This window comes from Vidua macroura, chromosome 6 (assembly GCF_024509145.1).
Source record: "Vidua macroura isolate BioBank_ID:100142 chromosome 6, ASM2450914v1, whole genome shotgun sequence".
In the NCBI taxonomy this organism is placed as follows: domain Eukaryota; kingdom Metazoa; phylum Chordata; class Aves; order Passeriformes; family Viduidae; genus Vidua; species Vidua macroura.
The window spans coordinates 44,704,542-44,724,092 of NC_071576.1; the positions used below are offsets into that span (position 1 = coordinate 44,704,542).

Sequence of the window (19,551 nt, forward strand, 5' to 3'; positions counted from 1 at the left end):
GAGAGGCTGTGGTTGGGTGTTCTGCAAAGAAATGTGCTCAGAGGCCAGCCAGAGCCAAAAATCTCAGTGCCATGGACACCTCCACCCAGGGGACCAACCCAGGGAGTGCTAGTTTTCTTCTTCCACTGCCCATTTCCCAGCAGCATCTGGCGGTGATGATGGGTTTCAGTGGTGCCATGGGCCAAGTGTTGCCGACAGGGTGGCTGAATGGGTGTTAAATGAACTGTGGGTGCTGAAGCCCACATGGCTCCCACAGGGTGCTTGGCTGTTGCCACATGTTGCTGGAGTGCCCACAGATAAATCCTGTCCTCCATGGCAGGAAGAAAAGAGGTGCTCTCACTGAAATTAAACATTTTTCCTCCTGCCCTCACATAGCTTCTCACTTCAAGGTCTCATGAGGAAAGTTAAGGCTGGAGATGTGCCTAAGGGAGTCCAAAAAGGCTTTTAGAAAATCCTTGGCAATGAAAGGGGGCTGGCAGTGTCTGTGTCGGAAACTCCAGCCTTGTTTTCCAGTATTTTGGCCAAATGTGTGATTTGCTATTTGTGTCCTTGGGTTACTGCTCTTGCAAACAGGCACAGTCATGGACATGCATGTCCTTTCTGGAGTGCCCTGCCCATCACCTCCCCGGCCACTCACAGCCCATGAGGGCTTTTGCTGCAGCCCTGGATCCTGCAGTTCTGACCAGGGGTTTCCAATTATGGGAAATGTGTCTGGTTCTATGCCTGACTCCTGCTCCAATAAGACTGGAAGAATGACTTAGTCATCCTGGCTGCCTGCCAAGCCATTTAACTTGTTTTGCTCCGTTTGGAGGTCATTTCCGGGCTCCAAAGGCCAGCGGGACTCCACACTACAAATGTCCGATAGCCGATAAATGGATTGAGGAAACAAGGAATTTAAAACAGTTTATCCCTGCTGTAGCAACCCTGGTTACAACACCTCCAGAGAAGCTCAGATAAACCCATCCTGGGTGGTAAATGCCAGTCAGTGCCACCTGTCCTTGGCTGAAGAAAAGATCCCTCTTCTAAAGGACACCAGTAATACGGGACTAATAGCTAAGATTTTGTGATAATTGTCCCAGCTAGCTCTCAGTGATTACCCCACAGGAAAGGGGTTCCTGTGTTTTAAGCTGTCACACAGTGTTAGAGAAGTCCTGAGTTTTCAGATCAATGCAAATAACTTCCTCCCCACTCCTGCAGCTGTACCAGAGGCTGGGATGGAGCCCCACTGAGCTGACAGAGGACATGCAAAGGGGAAAGTATGGGAGCCAGGTTCCAGAGGAAACCCCTGGGATGGGAGAACAAAACTGCCCCAAATAAAGCAGCAGGATGCCCTTGGCTGAGCATAACATCTCTGTGTCCTTCTCCCCCTTGATCCTCTGTGCCATGGCTGCATCCCTCCAGTTCATCATTCCGCTTTAACATGGGCTGCCCTGCCTCCAGGGAAATCTATATTTGGCTTGTCCTGGGGGAGCAGAGCCTGGCCAAGGTTACATGCCAAGCACCCTCATTTCCTCCTCTTAACTGCCCCCCTGCTTTATCACAAACTTTCCCACTTCATCTTTTTTTCCGCTCGTAAAGGCTGCAGTCACTTGGCTCCCACACTGCCCAGGACCACCAGGCTCAAACCCATCTCCTAAAACGTTGGCATTTGGCTCCCTCCACAAAACATACAGAGGTTTCCTCAAACCCATTTCTTCCTGCCACCAAATTGTAGTATGTCTAACAGAGCAGGAAAAAAAAAATCCTCAGCTTTTTATGGCTTAGGATTTCCCTTTCACACCTCCTCGCTCAGCCAAGCGGCACAGGGACCTACCAGGTGGAGAATAACAGCATCAATGATGCTTGCCCAACCCCAGCCCCAGCTCTCAGCCTGGTGGGACATGCCTTGAGCTACTCATTGCAAATATTTGCCCAGGTGGGGCCAGGTGTTTGAGTAGGAGATGGGCTGAGCAGCTGGCAGGAAAGAAGAAAGTTTGACTTTTACATCTTAGCCCCATTGGCAAATATTAACTCGAGGAGCAAGTGGACTCCTGCTATCCCTGCTACATGAGCCACGAGGCAAAGGACAGGTACAAACTGGGAGACATGTGGAGCTTATAAACACCAACATCCACAGCTCAGGACTACTGGACTCACCCCAAATCCTTTCACTTATTTGATGGTAGGAGTGGGAAGACAAATCAGCAATAGGTGAGATCTGGGAAAACCAATCAGAACTGGAAATATACACATTGCTGATTTCCATTCTTCATTTCATCCAATGCTTTTAGGATTTTCTTTCTCCCCCATGGCTTTCAGATGTCACTGAAGTTGCTGCCTGTATTTTTTGCATTTTAATCCACCATATGAGACACCTGTTTCCCTCCAGCCTTCCTGAGCACTGCCAGCCAGGCAACAGAGCATCCTCAACTCCCACTGCCTGCACCAGCAGAAACGTGGCCATGGGTACAGGTTTCGTGGGGGAGCAGCGGGGTAAAGATCACAGCAGTAAAAAAACTGGCAAGGAGGTAAAAGCCTCAGGAGAGGGTAGACAGAAATAAAAATCCTAAACCCTCATCTAACTGCTTCCCTTCATACCTGCCATAGGGCAGTATCCCAGCTTCAAAAAGAAAATTTGGCAGTTAAAGCACAATGTGAAACACAATATCAGCTCTACTACCTGACCTACCACACACACCCCAGCTACCCAAGAGGGAGAAAGGATGCTCTTTCCCCTCCAGCTACTTCCCACAGCCTGGCCCTGGCCACTTCTGGGAATGATGCATTGGAGGAGTTTCTTTATGACGTCTTCCCAGCCCTCCTGGAGACAGGAAACACCCCAAAGCTGGACAGTACCATGACCTTATATTCCCTCAACTCCCTAAAGTCTGCTGATGTTGTGGTAAGGCAGTCCTGTGATCCTTTTCAGTGTTTACTCTAAAAGTTTATACACTGATAAAAAACCCCAAAATTCAGAATGCGGGGGCAGGAGGATGTGCCAACAGGGAGCTCAATGCTGTGCTGTCAGGACAGCCAGGTGAGGACACGGGTGACACTGACGCTTGTGACACGGTGACACGCACGTGTCCTGTGACACGGTGTGACACAGGACATCTGGCACTTGTCAGCCACAGACTCCACACACAGATAAAGACGGGACAAAGATGGCTAAAAGCCACTTCCTGGATCTTGGTAGATTTTTAAAGGACAGTTAATGTGGAGCAGTGACCTTCAGTATGCAGTGTCAGCATATTTCTGCAAAGCCTGGCCCTTCACAATCTCCAGTAAAAGCACAGCAAGGTAATAAAAGGCTGGCTGGCCTACCCAGGCAGGCAATGTCAGGCTGAATGGCATGAGCTGAAACCACCAGGGACTTCCTATGCAAAGAGCTCATCAGTGTCAGCCCTGAGATCTCAGACATTTATTGTTGCTGCTGAAAATAAAGATATCCCAAATATTTGTCCCAAGAGATTTAGTATGAGAAGTTGATTCCTTCAGCGGGGGAATGTCCTGTCATTTTAAAACTGTGAGCTGTAGCCTAAACCATCTCCTGAGCTCACTGGACATGGGAAAATGTGGACAGCATTCAGAGGGGTCAGTAAATAACCCCTCAGTTCAGGGCAGGGCTTGGCAAGCCACTGGCTGGGCTTTCCATTCCCTTGGCAGAAGAGGAAGTACTGAGTCCCCATGAGTCCCATGGTGGCCCTGCAATGGGGTTCTGTCCTCCCCACTGACATCTCATGGATCCCCCCATGATGCTCAGCAAGCTGCTTTGTGAAGAGAATTGTGAGAACAGGCTGTATTGAGGTCTTCCAGCATCTAAACAGCAGTCTTGGACCAAACCCAAACTGTGGGGTCAACACCTTCCTCACCTGCATGAAGATGCATCCAGGCTCCTCCAAGCCAGGCCAAGCTACACAGGGATCTTGCAGCATCTTTTTACCTGTTGTATTTCTGCCAAATGGGCTTGAAATTGGGCCAAGAGGCTCAAAGATATGGGTATTAGGAGGGGCACCAACAGCTCAAAAGACCAGATAACACAAGACTTCTTTTTCCATTTTTGTTTTAATAACCAAACTAAACACCTACACAGTGTCCAAGAGTGCGGAACACACTACACACAGAATCATGCCCAGGCTGCTGGGAAGAGAGAGAGCAAAACAGCCCCTCTCCCTCCAGTTTTTAATCCCCTTATGGAACTTAAGTGTCTGGAGTCCTCCTAAGCAGGTTTGATTTGGCACATTCCCACCCTTATTTGGCTGGCTGCTTCAGAGCACAGCCAAGGACCGGCTGACGGGAAATGACATCTTTTCTTCCCAGTTCCTCACAACAGCTCCATGACTGTCTACAGCAGTTTACAACATGTAATGGTAACACACTGACTCAGTGGGATGAGACATTTCAAGCTTCTCAGGAAAAAAGAGTCTTAATCAGATAAATATTAGTAAATTGAGCAAGCTGGCCTACGTGCTATTGCTGATTAATCCATGGCTTGTGTATGGTACAAAAAAAGGATCTCCCAAATTGAGCAAAGATGCTTCCTCTGATGCCCTTGTTTAAATTAAACCCAATGACACTGTGTGTCATTTACTGTAATCACCCAACAAACAGCCTTGGTGGCCTTCATCCCCCTGGCTGAGACCTTTCCAAGTGAACTGTCCCTAAGAGAAAAACTTATTCACCTGAGCTTGGCCATCTTGGAGTGATGTACCCAAGCCCCCTCTGTGTTCATGGCAAGGCCTGAACATCCCCAAGGGAGACTGAGCCCCCTCCCAGGACATCTCCATTATGGGCAGCTGGCCCTGATGTGCTCCATGCCCCTCTAGGAGGTCCTGCCCGCAGAGGGACGGGCACCCACCAGCTCACCAGTGGAGTTTGGAGGGACCCAATGGCACCAGCTTGTCCCAGGACATTTCTGAAGGATGAGAATATTAAGGAACTTATAGGCAAAAATTTCTCAGAGTTTAGACTGGAACAGTCTAAAAAAAACCAAACCAAACCAAACCAAACCAAACCAAAAACTTCCCAAAAAACCAAAAAAAAAAAAAAAAAAAAAAAAAACCACACAAAAAAAACCCAAAAAAAAACCCACAAAAAACCAAAACAAACATAAACAAAAACAAAACCAAAAAAACTCAAAAACCCTAACAAACAAACTAACTAAACCAAGAAAAACAAACTAACAAAAAAACACCCAACCAAATATTTTAAGGAGTATAAAGATGTGAAAAAAATTGAATAAAATGGGAAAAACATGAAAAAGCTCTTCTCATCACAGACTTTCCCCAGTACCAATCCACCCTTTTAGTTTACAGCTATTTAGGGCATTTTGAGTACAAGTCTCATAGGAGACCCAGTGGTCACTATACTGAGCTCCAGCTAAATGTGCCTGTGGATACAGCTACCTACGCACTAACATAAACATGGAGGGCAGCAATTTACAATGCAAGACCATATGTCTCTGTTACTAATCTATTTCAGCTGCCAGGATTACAATGTCAGTCCTGTAAACCAGCTTTTTCCTCTACAGATGTCATGTTGAAATCATTATAATAAAAGCAATTTTACAGCCTTCAGTCTCCACTTCCCTCTGCTGCTGAGAAGCCTGCATTAATGCCAGCAAAATTAGGGGTCCTTCTCCAGGGACAGAGCCCTGGGAGAGGAGATGCACAGCTCCAGGATTACATAGGGACAGTGGGAACAAACCCAAGACAGCTGCAGGAATGTCAGTACCCTGCAATGGCTAATAGCTTCAGCAGGAGCTCCTGCATCTTTTCGGAGGGAGATGCAATGTTGGGGCCAGCTGGAAACCCTGGTGGGATAAATGTATGGCTAAATCCCACAAAAAAGGGCAGCAGGTCCTACTGATGGGCACATGAGGAGAGCTGCCTGTGGAGTTCAATTGAGAAAAGCCCCATTTTTTGGGCATTTTTCCTCAGTGTGATCCCTATCCATCCTCATCCTTGACCTTAAAGCACGGGCTACTCCTGGCAGTGCCTGCCTGGCTGCCGTGCTTTGTTACCATGACTCACGTAGCTAAGGCAACCCGATGTTGCCAGCAGCAGGATACATGACACCTCCTGCTCGGAAACGATGATCAAATCCCTCCTCTGGAGCGGGCATTCACTTCAGAGACATGTGTCACGGCAGAGCCATCGATGCAGCCTGCAAGAGCTGGCACCACCAGCCCATCCATCGAGGCTGAGTGTGGCCATCCCATCCCACACCCATAACATAATCCCTGTACACAACACACATACAAGCACCCCCCTCAGTGGCCAAATGCTGGTCCCTTCTCCTGGGAGGGGGATGAAGCCACACTGCCATGCCAAATTGCCATTTAGGCTTTTAAAATGCCGCTAGTAAATTGGAGATTGCTTTGGGGCAAAGCAGAGGGCGGTGTCAGCACCCCTGGCAAGTGTGGGAAGAGGGAGATGGCCATGTGGGACAAGGCTCCTGTGACTGAATGTCAGTCTGCTTCCCATCACCTTCCTCTGGTTCACACTCCCCACTGTGTTATTTCCCCCTTCTTTATAAGAACAGAGACAAATTCCTAAATTTTGAGATTCCTGGAGATGTCCTGTATTTGGGGGGCAAGAAAGGGTCAGTGCCTGATGACTTTATATTAAAGGCAACTTTATATTAAAGGTGGTTGTGTTTGGGAGCTCACACACTGTCGAGGCACAGCCACAGTGATGTGCTGGGCTGCAAGAAAAAATCCCTTCTCTTTCTCTCACTGGTAACACAACTAAACAACTAAACCCAAACTAAAGGGAGTGACAGGTTCCTCCCAGTTGCCAGCCCCAGCAACAAGTTTGATTCAAAAGGAAATTCACGGTTCTTACTGGAACTTTTGAAGCAAGGTGTGCACAAACATGCCAAGTCCTGCAGCCTTTCCACACCAGAAGCCTTCCTCCATTCCTCTAGATGTTCCTTGTATGCTCCTGACTTGCTGCCTGTTTTTTCTTTTTTTTTTTTTTTCTCTTTTTGAAGGGGTGTCCCATTTCCTGTGCACAAAGACCATTCCCTGATTCATTTTGGGGCCAAATTGAAAATATCCTATTGATTTCTGCTTAATATCCAGCTCTGCTCCTGCTTGGCTCCAGCACCCTTATTTTAATGGGGCCTTTTGGTCAGAAAGTGGTTTTACAGAGCAGACCAGCATCTGCCCTGAAAATGTAGATGAACAGCCTAATTGTAAATCAATCTGGGCTGTTCCCCTCACTGAAACAAAATAAATCACACTGAAAAGTGGGATACAGTGTTGGCTCTCAAGGAAAAGCCTGCAGCTCTTCCCATGCAAGGTCACAGCTCCACACATGTTCTGCAGCCTCTGCCCTACCCCACAAGCAGGGATGGCAACCGTGGTCTTCCCAGAGCAATTCCTAGCCCATCCCTCCCTGAAAAGCTCAGCCAAACCATTCCTGGCTCATTCATCCACCCCAGGAGCATCACACAGCCCCCACCTTTTTTCTGACCCTCCCCACAGATGTGCACACCGCAGTGAATTATCAAAGCGTGGCCCTATACTCTGGCAGACGAGTGATTTGCAGTGGAAGCGGGTTTGGCTCTAGCTCTGATTTGTTCCCGGGAAATGGTCTTCTGACCCTGCCGACGTCCCTGGGAGCGCTGCCAGCCTCTTAAAAGGAGCCAGGTCCTGCTCTGTAAGCTCACCTCTGGGCTTTGCCTTGCAAACACCTATAAGGGTGCCAGTCATTCAAGGAAGGCGATGGAGAACAGGGCTTAAAGTCCAAAGGGTGATGCTGTACATGGTACATACCTGAGCAAATACTGCTGGAGAAACAGCGTGAACAAGTTCATTAAGCACAGCCCTGCCCTTGGCTGCAGCATCAAGGCAATGGCTGGGAAGTTGCATCAGCCCTGTGTCAATTATCGTGAAAGAATGACAAAATTAAAGGTGTCCAAGAGGAAGGGACTGCAGGCTCACACGTGCCTCTTAAATATCACCTCCAGCTGCCACAGCCTTTCCTGACTTCCCCATGGTGCTGGGCACCACTGCCCAGGCTGTAACTGTGGTGCCTTCCCTGGAGGAGGGAATGGGCTAGGGGGGAGAAAACCCAGTAATCGTAGGGGATAAAAATAAGGGGAAGCAGTGTTAATGCAAAACTGGAGAGGTGGGCTGCCCTCAGGAAAGGATGAAGGAAGGGCTGGTGGTGATGGTGCAGAGCTGGCCAGATGCAGGGCCTCAAATGAAGCTGGTGGGCTTAGTCAGGCCCTGGCTGAGCCTCTTGGGGTGACCAGGGGCTGGACTCAGACCAGATGTCCATAGAGATGGCAGAAGCCCACCCCAGGCTTGGCTCAGGCCCCTCTGCCCCAGAGAGAGATGACGCCAGGGCAGACCCAATGCTGTGAAGATGCCCAGACCCAGGCCCCCAGGAATGGAGTGTTGGGAGCATCCTGTACCCCCTTTGGGATCTGAGAAGTGGCAGGGAATGCTCAGAGGGGCAAGATGGGGGCTGCCTCAGATCACAGTGGCCCCATCCTCACCGCAGGGGGGGCTATCTTTGACGGGCAGAGGAAACATGGGTGGGGAGGGGAGCGGGCAGACAGGACTGGAGTCCCGTCATACGGCAGCAGCAGAGTGGAAGCCCTCGGCGAGGCAGCCCGTGGGGGAGGCACCACCTCCCCACAGCCTGCCCATCCGAAACAGCCACCAAGATCCTCCCGTAGACTCCGGGCCCCCCTCCCCCGCCGCCCCCACCCCACAGCCCCCATCCAGCAGCCCCGTGGGCACGGGCGGGGAGCGCGCCCCGCGGGGCGGGCGGGAGGCGGGGCGGGACGGGGCGGCGGGCCGAGCTCCCCGGGGGAGGCACCGGAAGGCGGCCGGCGCTGATTCATTGCAATAAATTGTTCCCATCGCGGCGCGGCTCGGCCATCGCCGCCCGAGCACCAGTCGGAGCAGCAGCCGGAGCCACGGCCGGGGAGCGAGGATGAAGATGCAAGCCGAGGTGATCCGCGAGGGCGAGCTGGAGAAGCGGAGCGACAGCCTTTTCCAGCTGTGGAAGAAGAAGCTGGTGGTGCTGACCAAGGACAGCCTCAGTCTCTTCCCCGACGGGCACAAGCGGGCCAAGGGCAAGGAGCTGGGCTTCGGCTCCATCCTCAAGGTGGACTGCGTGGAGCGCACGGGCAAGTACATCTACTTCACCATCGTCACCAAAGACCGCAAGGAGATTGACTTTCGGTGTCCGGACCAGAGCTGCTGGAACGCCTCCATCACCATGGCCCTCATCGACTTCCAGAATAAGCGGGCCATCCAGGACTTCAAGAGCCGCCAGGAGATGGAGCAGGCGGCGGGCACCCAGGAGCGGCGGCTGGCCCGGGCGCCCTGAGCCTGCGGCCGGCCCGGCCCGGCCCCAGGTGAGCCCGCCGGGTCCCTCGGCTCTCCTGCCGCGGCACTTCGTGGGCTTTTCGCTTGAGGTTTTAAAATTATTTTACTCCCCGGCGCCCGCTTCGCGCAGCCGGACGGGCTGGGGCTCCCCGCGCTCCGCGCACCCCTTCTGGCCGGAGGGACCCGCGGCCGCGCCCCGAAAGCGCGCCGTGTTGGCCGGCCTCGCCAGCGCTGGGCTTTCGGGGAGCACGGCCGTGTCCCGACGCATCGCAGGGGGTTTGGCCGCTTCTCCGATGCATGGCGGGGAATTTCTGGTGGGAGCCGCGCTTCTGCAGTGTGCTGAGAGGACGTTGTGGGGGTGGCGGGCAATAAGAAATGGCACTTGGCAGTGCTTTCCTCACAGAATCTGCTAAAAAAAAAAAATGTGAAAAAAAATGCTCAATGCTTACTCTCCCTTTAAAGCCCCCCATTTTCTTTCCCTGTGCCTTGCTGTGCTGCTTGTTTAACTAACCCACTTCCTCTTGCTACCTTTAGAGCATACCACTGGATGATAAACCGGATCGAGTGTCTTGGACTGAAATGGGACAGGGTACCAATGAAGGAAAGCAAAGAAGAGAGCTGGAAGCAGCTTGGTTTTCTCCAAGTCTGTTGTGGCTGCTGAGCAAAGAGCCCTGAGCTTTGCCTGAGATGCATAAAGAAAAACCAAAGACTTTCGTACAGGACTTCTAGCAAAGTGTCCACGTGTTTTGAGTGGCACAGCTTTGTGAACTATTATCTTCTATTTATGAGATGCAAGGAAGATTCAACACTGACTGGTGGTGTTAAACACAGTTTAAATTATTTGTAGTATCTATATTTGTATTTATTTTGTTGAATGTCTTTCAGCAGTTACTGGTCTTAATATTGCTTTTGCATTAATGTGTCCATTCCAAATAAATTACTTGAAATGTTCACTTTTTATTACTGTACTCTGGGCTGCAGTAACTTTTGTTGAGGCATATCTGAGGATACGGCAGTGGTGAAGTGGCTTAAAAAGAGTGGGTAAGGCTTGGCTTTTTGGTGCCTTGGACTGGGCAGTGGGATGTGAAGAAAGCCCAGATAACCTGTTTGTGTTTGACCTGGTCTCCTGACCAGAGAGGAAAAATGTGTTGAGGTTCAGTTCAGGTTAGTGGTGGAGATAGAAAAGCCTACCATAGCTTGCAGAAGTGCTCCTCTGGAAGCTCTTTCCCACAGAATTCAGTAATGCCAGCTGCAGAAGGCGCAGGAGCTCCCTGCCATGGGAAAATGCTGCTCTCTGCGAAACGGCCTGTATCCTCCCCAGCCCCCATAGCTTAGTGCTGTGCTAAGGCACAAAACTGGATTCTTGGTTTTGGAATAAGAGCACCAACGCTCCATGGATTCCTCAGCTTTATAGCAAAGCAAGCTGAACTTGCTTTCCCCTCTTCCTTCACCTCTGCAGTCCCTAGACAGAATTAAATTTCTCCAGAATAATTGAAGAATAGAAGTAGGCAGGCTCTTTTCCTATAGCCCCCAGACCAAGAAACTTGGAGAAAAATTAGCTGTTTTTTTGGATAGAAATGCTGATTTTTTTTTTTTTTTTTTTTTTTTTTGAGGCTCAATTCTCAAAAACTAACCTGGGCTTCCTCAAGAGCAATGCTGCAGCACACAACTCAATTCTGGCAGTCAGGACTGTGAGCGTAGCACGCAAAGTACTTGCTCCAAACTTGGTCATTTCCAGCAGGTAATTTCCCCTTCCCAATATCAGTGCAATTCTTGCAGGAGACTTTGTACTAGAAGAAGTCGCAAAGTATGTAATTACATAAGCCTGTAGTAAGAGTAAGAGATACTCAGTACTGGGAGGGGAAAAAACCTGGAAGGAGGGTTGGCCCAGTTTCTGGAAGTGGCAGGGAGGCTCTGGCACTGCAGCCTGGTATGTCAGGGCTTTGCATCCTCGTTGCTTCTTGCTGGCAGCTCGTGCACAGGCAGGGTTGCACATGACTGAGCTGTGGATGTAGCAAACCTCTGGCCATAGCATTTGAAAGCCTTTGGCCTCAGTGCCCCCTCTAACCTGAAAATACTGGAGATGCATTTAATGCAGCAAAACAATGTGTTTTACCCCCCCATTTTTTCTTGGTGGCATTTCAGGGCACTGAAATAAAAGGTCAAACCAGAGCAAAGGCACTGGCTCCTAATCCCTTCAGTTTCAGTGAATCCAAGAAGGAATGCTGCCTGATGAGAGTTGGGGGCTGTTTCCTGCCATGACAGCCACTGCAGCGGGGTTTAATGGGAGGAACCCGATAGCTCCAGGGGTCCCATGGCCCCAGTTGCTCCAGCATGGCTCCAAGACCTTTGCAAACTGATCTGTCCTTTACTCTAGATGCATATGTTGACAAAATGGAAGGATTGTTCAAATTGTTTTATTCTAGGTTTATAGAATCCAAAAAAACTCGTCAAGAATTTATTTCTATGGGAAAAATAAGGGGTTACTTTCTTGCAACTGTATTATTGGCTTTTCATCTCTTCCAGTGGGATTTTACTCTTCAAGAGGTAAACAAACAAACCTAAATTGACAATTAGCTGTAAATAGCCAAAGGAGGAGACTCCAAATTGTTTATATAAAACCCCACCAACGGTTGGACCCACCGTCTGGGTCAAGGGCTTCACTGAGGCGCAAATCCCAAGCATGGCACCTAAGAGAGATGGCAGAGACACACAGGGTGAGAGCAAGTCCTGGTATGGAAAAGCAGAGAAGAGCATACAAGATCCCCTTCATCCCTGATGCTGCTCCCCTGCAGTAGTAGCAAATCACTTCAAATAATTTCTTGCATTAACTTACAGTGGTCCAATTAGGGTTTGTTCTGGTTAGGGACTGCTGCAGGACAGGGACCAGTTTCCACCACGAGCCAGTTCAGCTCTTCCCTGAGCAGTCTGGGCAATCACAGCACTGCCCAAAAGGCAAAGTGGGTTCTCAACAGGGTCCAGGGATGCCTTTGGCACCACAAGGTGCTGCTGAATATCACACCTGGCAGGGCTGGTATCTGCATGGATTTAGGGATGGAGAGGTAATTTCTAGGGTCATGTTTGAGCCTTCCTAGCAAATCACACAGATTCTTCCTATCTCCTAATTACCTGAGTGGGCCATGCTCCACTCAAGCTACTACTGCCATTTATTCTCTAGTCTGAAAGAGAGAAAGAGCTCTCTAGCAGGAGTGAGAGGGTTAAGCCTAACTAGGTCTTTAAGAATAAATAAATAAACCACAGATAAAGACAGAACCCCCTTGAGATATTCCCCCACCCCCTTTGCAAAAAGAGCGGATATTTCCATTTGGATGGATATGTGAGTCCTTAGCTCGGCTGGGCTGGTTCCCCCTCCAGCATCCCTCACATTTGCATCCTTAACAGGAACCTAGTGGATGGGAAAGCACCTCCAGTTTGGCAAAGGCGAGGTTTTCCTCCACGTGCAGACGGATGGCCAGGACATCCCCTGGGACACAAGGCTATCCCACACACACCCAGTATGCTCCTTTGTCCTGCAGTCTTTGTTCAGGACAGCTGTCACATTCAGAGGAGCAGAAAATACCCGGCCAGTCAGCAAATCATTAGCCTCCAACACTGGGAGGAACAGCAAGCTGGCAGTGTATTCAATAAACTTGTGCCCAGCTCTGAAACGATGTTTGCAATTATTTTTTTACTATCAGTATGATTATTTGGGCTGCTGGCATCAGTTTTCCTCTAAAACACACACTGAGGTGTTGTCACCACATACCCGGGAACAATGAGGAGAATGCTGTCCTGTATGCAAGAAGAAGTGGAGCAGGAGTGTGATATTTAACATGGGCAGCCACGGGGAAATGATCCCCAGCTCCCAGAGAGAATCAGGTGTCCCAGAGGCAGCCAGGTGTTCTTGTAATGCCGGGCAGCGATTGCTGGGCTTTTATCAGCGTGCTTAAAATACTTGTGCAATGAGCCCAAGCCAAGGGTGTAGCCATGTGGAGAGGGAAATCTCCCGGGAAGCGCTGCTGAGCGCTCCTCCCACGCATGGGAACACAAAGGTGATGGGTGGGACCTTGCCTTGACCCTTTGCCAATGGGAACCATCCCACAACCACCAAACTCTCTGGGCAGGTTTTGCAATTATTTTTTCCCCTCTAGGTATTTGAATTAAACTAATTACTACGTGCAATTGCCAAACTGGCTCTTATGATTGAGTAGGCACTTTTTTCCCCTTTCCTCTTTTTTTTTTTTTTTTTTTTTTTTTTTTTTTTTTTTTTTTTTTTTTTTCTGCAGCAGAAATCCATCCTCTTAAAAGCCTGGGCTCTCCCTCTGCACTTCTCCAACGTGTTGCTGAGAAAGATAATTTCTGTTTAATGGGTTTAAATTAGATCCCTCATCAGACGCCCTCAGGCTTTGAGACATTGTAAATTCCAGCTCTGCAGCATGGCCGTAGCTCTGTGGCAAAGCTGCACACGTGATAGATCTCATTTAAGGCAAGATCTTTAACTGGGACAAGTCACCGCCTCAACAGAAAATTTCCTGCATTGTTTCACACAGCTCTGCCAACGCACATGCTCACCTTCTTTGTCATAGCTATCCCACCTTCTGGACCTTCCCTGCTCTTTTTTCTCCCTCTCCAGCTTTTTTCCGTTCCTTTTTCCCATACCTGGCATGACCTGTGCCGGCTGGGAGCCTATCCTCACCTCCCATCCCTGATCTCCTCTGCTCCTGCAGGTTTCAGGGCTGGGTGCTGGCAGCTCCCCAAGACGGCGACTCCTTTCCAGCTCACATCCTGTTGCCTTACTTAGATGATGGTGCTGGCCCAGATCAGCCACACGCCCATGGGGCAATCAGGTTTAACCATTAGGTCACTGTCGCCAGTGGCCGCCTTTGAACCTGCAAAGCTCAAGCAAAGCTGGGTATTCAACACCCCGAGCCCTGCCTGGCTGCAAACGCTCCTCCTCAGGAGAGAGATTTTATTTATGCACAAATAAAATCAGGACACATGGGCCCATTACGCACGGAGGCTCTGCTGGGCTTCCTGCCTCCCTCCCTCAGGAATGGGGGGGATCTGTGCAGGAACAAGACCTCCATTCTTGGGGAAGGACCAGGGTGGACAAGGAGTGCTTGTGTGAATGCAAGTCCCCCTGGGCTCTGGGCTGCCCTCCCACCAGCTCATGCGTCCAGCTAAGCAGCATGTGTGTGTGGGGCTGAATTTTCTCTTCCTGCCTTTGAAGATGAAGAGAAGGAAAAAAAAAATAAAGGGAAACTAATTATATCATTACTGCTACCTTTGCATCTGCGCAAAGCCTAAGCTTTGAGAGCAAGCAAAGAGCGAGTGCCAAACACATCAGCCTTCAAAGGAAGTGACCTTGGATCAGATCTAAAGCAGGCTGATGGGTGCAAGGGATGGTGCTGTGCCGCCTCCCACTGCTCCCTTTCTGAGACTCATATTTAAAATGCAAGGATGGGTGCCTCAGTATCTAGCAAAGGCGGACAGGCTACACTCCTGCAACGCCCCATCCATCCCAGCCCCGTGCTGAGATGAACACCTGAGCTCAGCCCAAACTACAGCTCCTTCAGAAGACCTTTTCCTGACCCAAAGAAAAACCTCCATTTGTTGTACAGGCAGAAGCTGACCAAAAACATCAGGAAAAGACAGCAGCAAGGCTCAAAAGTCATGCTTCCAAAGGCAAATTCTCAATGTGCAATTTCCTTGCATTAGCTAAAAGTTGTGAGTGCTGAGGTTTTCAACACAGTAACAGGAAAGCTTTTTCATAAAACCAGACTTTCACACTTATGGTAAGGGTTTCTAATGCACCACCAAAAACCTCTCTTTGCAGAGCTGGTGTCGGGTTCACAGAGGAAGGAGCAGCCTTTAGGCTGGTGTATGGGTGGGGCAGCCTTTGCGGGGTGCCACCCACGGCCAGGGATGGATGGCAGGCATTTTAATGGCTGCATTTCTCTGTGAGACACCCACGCTGTCACTGCTGCAGCTGCTGTCGAAAGGCAGCCTGCTGGCTCTGCTGTGTCAGGCATTCCTGCCTTCGCCCCAGCCCCTGCCCGGGTACATCCAAAACAAGCACAGGGCCATTAGTACCTCTTCTCCCAGAAATATTGCAAGGAAAAAGCACAGTTTGAAAGGTACAGGCCAGGAAGGAGTGGCAGAGACAAGGCTTTCCCCCTGTGCCACAAAGCTCTGTGCCAGAGAGTCCCTCTGTGGTATGCTCAGTTTTGAGCTAGCTGTAACTCTGCATTTGTAGTAGCACTTGGCATAACATCAGCCCAGGATGCACAAACCGGGGAAAGCCCTCAGTAGCCCATGGCATGCTCTGCTCACCTGCAACCTGCTCCTGAGCATCTGCACAGTTCTGCAGACTGCCTCCATCCTGCCCTGCAATCCCGCCCCGCCAAGAGGAGACCATCCATCCTGCCAAGGCACAGGCTGGCCTACAACATATGTAAGCAGGGAGCAGGGTGAGGCAACTAAACCCATTTTCCTCTCTGACCAAAGCTTGCCTCCAGACTCCAAAAGCTAAGCACTGCTCTGGTTTTCCTCACAAAACCCCTTTGAGAAGAGCCTGGATGAATTCCAGCTTGGTTGTGTGTCCCATAGCTGCTTGGTGCCCTTCCCTGCTGACTCTCCCTCACATGAACATTGCTCCAAGTCATGAAGCAGCAAATTTTCTTCCTGGCTGGGCAGAGGGGCTGAGACTCTTCCCAGGGAGGTGAAGACTGGGGATAAATAGTCCTTGCAGGTGGAAATATCCCACTTGAAAATCACAGGCTCCCAGCATTTATAGGAGATGTAGTGGGTCAGCTCTACAAATAAACTACTGAAGTGATTTTCAGAAAAGCTCTTCACCCAGAAACATCTCAGAAGTGCTTTATAAACTTCACTAATGGGCTGTGCAAACTTCAGCTCCCATTCTTAGTAGGGTCTGCACAGAGGTATCTGCTCAGACAGCTGCTAGGGAAAATGAAGGGCGCAGACTGGCATCCCAGAAAGCCCCAGCTAAAGCAGAGACACTCTTGGGTACCTGCTCTGGGAGCAAACCCTGGAAGGGCTTGAGCAAAAGACATCAAACCAGGTTAAGCCAGCCCCATCCCTGAACAAATTCATCCAGTCTCCCATGACAGCAACGTAGGCATATTTCCTTCATCAATGGAACTAAAGCCCCAGGTATAAAGATTTATATGTCTACCACTGGTGTCTTGCACAGAGAAATACAGGAACTCTCCTGAAACAAGGCCAAAACAGAGAAAGGGGACAATTATTGCATCAGGCAAAGCATGTTTACAAAGAGTAATCCAGAATCCCCTCCTTAGATACTCTAAGTTAAAATATGTGAACAAGCAGCCCCCTCTCTGACACTCACAGTGGAAGAGCAGCATTTTTTGGGTTTTTTTTTAACATACCTTGGCTTTCCATGGAAAAGACAGCTGGAGAAAGCCTTCCCTTGCTATGCCCACCACTATGGATGTCAGCAGGCAGCACAGGACTGGGAGCACTGGGTCATGGGATGCTTGCTCAAGGTTGTTCAAGTCCATCTTCTATTAGCCCCACCAGTCCCGTTCACCTGCTCTGCCAACACCCATCATTTGCCCAGCCAGATCTAGATGTTCACCCAGTGCTCTGCAGCTGTGGTAGGAGCTGGGAAGTGCCCAATAGAATCAAAACTGAGAAAATACCAGTCTGACCTTTTTTGATGAGTCTTACCAGTGTTGGAGGAGGGCACAGCCTTGGTGAGCATGCTGTCAGTGATGGTGGCCAGCATATTGAAGGCAAACACCATTGGCACCACAATGATGCAGTAGTGCCACACCGTCCTCATCAGGGCCTAAGGGACAGGACACAACAGACCACAGATCATTAAAGAGCACAAACAGTGACTTTGTGGCAAGAAACAACCTGGAGGAAAATCACGAGTCAAACTCATGACTTAGGGAAATGGTGGGAGCCACAAATGATATGTGGTGGTGCGGCTTTGGCTGTTGTGGGGTCTTTCACAGCCTGCCATTTGTCTGCAGTGAATTATTCCAAGCATGCAGAGGAAACGATACCCTACAATCTGGCAGCACGTTTCCCCGGCACTGCTGTGGGTATTTTTAGCATCTGGGAATTAGTGACGTCCCTGCACCCTTCCCCCTGTCTTCTGTCCAACTCCCGAGGAAATGCTGAACAGCAGATGTATGTGGTGTTCAGGAAGCTTCCATTACTTATACAAAACTGCCTAGAGAAGGCTTTTTGGTTCATTATCATAAATAATTAAAACTAAACTGAGCCTGTCAAAATAAATGAGCATGGTGCATTATGTAACACCATACATTTGGGATTTCTAATCCTGTTCTGCTGCTTCCCTGCTAATAAATTCACCAAATTCAGTAATCTGGAATAGGTCTTCTGGCCATGAGTGCACATTAGCGAGCATAATTAGGGAGAGTAATGATTTTGTTATTGCACATATTCTTAGCGGAGACATCCCTCCAGCTGTTTAATGCTGAAACAAAAGCGGTGAGGCTCCCTAAGCTATAGGGCTGGAGCAGCTCCCAGCTCATTCACAAACCCTGCTGGTCAAATGAATGGATTTCTTTGGGGCATGGAAAGGAAATTCCCCCTTTACTGCAAGTCTTCTGCCCTAACCCATGTCTCAAGGTGTGTTATTGTGGCTGGAAAATATTTCTGTCACTGGTTTAGCTAGAAGTTTCATTCTCTGGAGTTCCCTGTCCTAAGATCTGGTCCCTGCCTCCTGGCTACAGAAGATGGAGGAGCCCAGAGACACTGCTCACTAATGACTTGGAAATGTTGAGGTTTATTCCTAGCTCCCCTCTAGAGTTACATGAAGCCAGGTTTTTCTTCTCAAAGGGGCTCTTTGCTTACATTTTGGTTAAGATCTAGGCACTTCTGATTAAGGAACCAGAGAACAAAGACAGAAGAACAGGTATTTGGTACATAAACAAAAGGAAGAAGAGTAATTCCTTGCTAGGATAAGTGTCATTGCAGGACAACATTGCGAAGCTCATAGAAAAAATAGTTTTAATCCCTCCTGCTTTGTACAGACTCCCTCATGGGCTGGAGCAAGTGAGCAAAAAAGAGCAGAGGCATATCTTGTGTCTCCTGTAAAACAAGGGGAAATGGCTCCTCATTTCCCTGGGGCTGAGGGAGAACCAAGCCAAGCAGAGTCCAGTCCTTGCTACTCCTCAGCTGCTGGGTGGTGAATAGTTTTTCGGAGGTGAGCAGATCTGAAAGCATTTTTAAGGTAAGAGGCAGACTCAGAAGTCTCAGCAGACAACTTGAAAAACAAATGCCTGGGAAATGCAGGCAGGATGAGGTACAGCTATGCTTTCAGACAAGGGGAAAAACTTCCCCATCGCAACTGCCAAGCCCTCCTACAGCCCTGCCCACACTCTCCCAGCTCACATCTGCAGATCAGACACTGATTCTTCCCTTCTCTCCTTATCCAGGTATTATTGTCGAACTCCCAGCCCACCCCTTCCCTTCTCCAGCTGCCTGTTGCTGGGAACATCCTGCAGCCTCTTCCCAGCTGCAGCGCTGTCTGCTGCTGCTTGTGCCAGCCTTCCAAAAACACTCCAGCCCACCTCCCCTCCATGTGATACCAGGATGGGTTCTGGAGTGTCTTTTATTAACAGCTCGCCTTTCTCCTCACTTCCATCCTTTGGGGAGGGAACTGCTGCGTTTGGAGGCCACATGCTGCAAGGACACAGCAAGTGGGACACTCCTCTACCAGCAGGTGTGAGGATTAAAAGCTTCACCCAATAACTTCTGCATTTGGGGCTGCTGCTGTGACAGCACTCATCTCCACCGAGACAGACAGCCACCCCAGAAGTGGATGTGTTCTTGGCAGCCACACTGACAGAGCGCTTTTAAGGTGTCCCAGCTGCATTTGCCTATGAATAGCTCTCATGGGAAGTCAATGTTGACCCTTTTCCCCAGGCCCGTGCTGCTAGGACATCCACAGCCCTCCGGGCTTGGCATAATTACCAGCTCTAAGATGATTTCCCTTCCTGGCTCCTGGTTCTCCTCCCTCTGCAGCCAATGTGAGCCTTCCTGCACTGGGACATCTGTGCTGCCCTGTGTGCCTCTCCACTGCCACGAGGCTTTCTCTCCTACTTCCACCTGACTCCAGCCTTCCCTGGAGGTCAGTGACACCTCAGTGCACAAAAGCCATATAATTAATGCTGCTGCTCTGCCTGATTCCCATGGGACAG

General features: G+C 49.7%; 2 protein-coding genes across 2 annotated transcripts in view; one reads left to right on the forward strand and one right to left on the reverse strand.

Moving 5' to 3' along the window:
* Positions 1-8,791: 8,791 nt before the first annotated feature.
* Positions 8,792-10,296, forward strand: PHLDA2 (pleckstrin homology like domain family A member 2). Its single transcript, XM_053981454.1, has 2 exons — positions 8,792-9,357; positions 9,863-10,296. Exon 1 carries the CDS (start codon positions 8,931-8,933, stop codon positions 9,327-9,329), a length of 399 nt encoding a protein of 132 aa, XP_053837429.1. The 5' UTR covers positions 8,792-8,930; the 3' UTR covers positions 9,330-9,357; positions 9,863-10,296.
* Positions 10,297-11,803: 1,507 nt separating this feature from the next.
* Positions 11,804-19,551, reverse strand: part of SLC22A18 (solute carrier family 22 member 18) — a 61,292-nt gene continuing 53,544 nt past the window's right edge. The window contains exons 9-10 of the mRNA XM_053981453.1: positions 17,042-17,162; positions 11,804-12,018 (exon numbers count right to left, since the gene is read on the reverse strand). Of these exons, the coding sequence (XP_053837428.1) occupies positions 11,831-12,018; positions 17,042-17,162 (309 nt within the window). The 3' untranslated portion in view covers positions 11,804-11,830. The remainder of the gene's footprint in view (positions 12,019-17,041; positions 17,163-19,551) is intronic.